We start from the raw sequence: 2,182 nt of genomic DNA, 5'->3' as shown, positions 1-2,182 counted from the left end.
AAAAAAGATATTTTTGAAAAAAAGTCTACCAAAAGGTGTATTTCTCAATTCTCATTATAAATTCGCTTCCATTCGTATAAATATAAAAATAAATATAAAAAGTTGAAAAGTTTGACTCCACTAAGTCGCGTTAACCTGCGTAGTAGAGATTGATTATGAATCGGATTTTCTCCATGAAAAAAAAAGTTAAAAATTATAAAAAATAGAATCCACTAAAAGCAAATAGCAACATGCATTTAAAAAAAAATCGAGTTCTTGCTTCTTATTTTTTAAAAGAAATTTGTTAGGATAATTAATTTGATAAAGAGAGTTTATTTTTTATACGTTTCTATAGTATTTAATTTATAAATACACATACATGTAAGCAAGTATTTCAGAACATAAAAAGTATCCGAAATTCTAGATTGAAGTATTTCATTTGCCACTTATGATTATCTAAGTTATATGACAAATCGAATTTTTGTTATGACTTTTTTTGTTTGGTTATACTTATGACTTATGTGAATGTGAAACATACCATAGTATATACACGAACATTTTGACTGCACTCTTTGTTCAGCACGGATCACACTAATCCTACGTATTTTACTCTAAGCCACATTAATCTCATCAACCATACTACTAATCGAGAGTGTTATGAGACATTCGAGTTAATTAACACAAGATGATATCAGTAGCTAACATCTTTTTCTTTTATTAACAAAAATAATTTATGAGAGTATTACGACCAATGTGCGGACACTGTATGATAGAGAAACAACGTGGCACTGTCTGCTAACAAGTCCACATCTTACTTTCTCTCTCCATCTCTTGTTTGATAGTGGACTTGGTTATTATTGGCACAGACCAAACCCACTTGCTTTCCCAATCTCTTCCTTAGATTTTTTTTTTGCTTTCTCTCTTGGAAATTGATGGGCAATAGGAAACACAATTCTCTCTCTCTCTCTCTAGAAAAACCAAACACATCATCTCTCTCCTCATGTCTTTCTTTTCTCTCTCCTTTCCTCTCTCCATTAGTAAAGACCTAAACTTTATCTTCTTTTCTTGCTGGGTTTAATCTCTTCTTAAATGAGGGTTAGATCAAATTCACCTTTAATTTAATTGCTTGTAGACTTGAGATTAGTCTAGTGTAGGTTTTGGTGGGCTATCACTAAGACTAAGACAAAGTCAAAGTCAAAAAAAAAAAAAAAAGGTTTGAAACTTTGGAAGAGATAGATATTTTATCATCTCCATTCTCTCTAATAGGTAGCTTATGAAGCTAAAGCTATATATGATGACTTCTTTAATCAAAATAGCTTAGGGTTTTGAAGAGAGAGATAAGAGAAGAAATTTATAATCTTTGTTTAAGAAAAAGGTTATATAAAAAAAAGATTAGGGTTTTTTTTTTCTTTTTCAAGAAGCTTCAAGATCAAAGAGACATGGAGGTCAGAGAGAAGAAAGATGAGAAAATAGAGATGGTAAGAAGTAAACCATCAGTTCTAGATCATCATCGTCTTCCTCCGTACGCTTACCCCCAAACCGCCGACAAAGATAAACCCACCACCAAAAGAAACGGGTCGGACCCGGATCCGGATCTTGATACCAACCCCATTTCTATAGCTCCTGCTCCAAGGTCATACGCTAGGCCTCAAACTACTTCCCCGGGGAAGGCGAGGTATAGAGAATGCCAAAAGAACCACGCGGCCAGCTCCGGCGGACACGTGGTGGACGGTTGCGGCGAGTTTATGTCTTCCGGGGAAGAGGGTACGGCTGCGTCTCTTCTTTGTGCAGCTTGTGACTGTCACCGGAGTTTCCATAGAAAAGAGATCGACGGTTTGTTTGTTGTCAATTTCAATAGCTTTGGCCATTCTCAAAGGCCACTTGTTGGCCGCCACGTGTCTCCGATTATGATGAGCTTCGGTGGCGGAGGAGGTGGTGGTGGTCCGGCGGAGTCATCGACGGAGGATCTAAACAAGTTTCATCAATCTTTTAGTGGTAATGGAGTGGATCAGTTTCATCAGTTTCAGCCCAAGAAACGGTTTAGGACAAAGTTTAATGAAGAACAAAAGGATAAGATGATGGAGTTTGCTGAGAAGATTGGTTGGAGAATGACAAAGCAAGAAGACGATGAAGTGAATCGGTTTTGTCGTGAGATTAATGTGAAAAGACAAGTGTTTAAAGTTTGGATGCACAACAATAAACA

General features: G+C 36.2%; 1 protein-coding gene across 1 annotated transcript in view; it reads left to right on the top strand.

Moving 5' to 3' along the window:
• The window catches only part of LOC104767191 (zinc-finger homeodomain protein 6), an 8,267-nt gene continuing 6,943 nt past the window's right edge, over positions 859-2,182 (top strand). Inside the window, exon 1 of the mRNA XM_010491237.2 lies at positions 859-1,457. Within this exon, the coding sequence (XP_010489539.1) occupies positions 1,419-1,457 (39 nt within the window). The 5' untranslated portion in view covers positions 859-1,418. The remainder of the gene's footprint in view (positions 1,458-2,182) is intronic.

The sequence above is a fragment of the Camelina sativa genome, chromosome 19, assembly GCF_000633955.1.
Source record: "Camelina sativa cultivar DH55 chromosome 19, Cs, whole genome shotgun sequence".
NCBI classification, from domain to species: Eukaryota; Viridiplantae; Streptophyta; class Magnoliopsida; order Brassicales; family Brassicaceae; genus Camelina; species Camelina sativa.
This window is presented reverse-complemented; position numbering and strand designations above follow the sequence as displayed.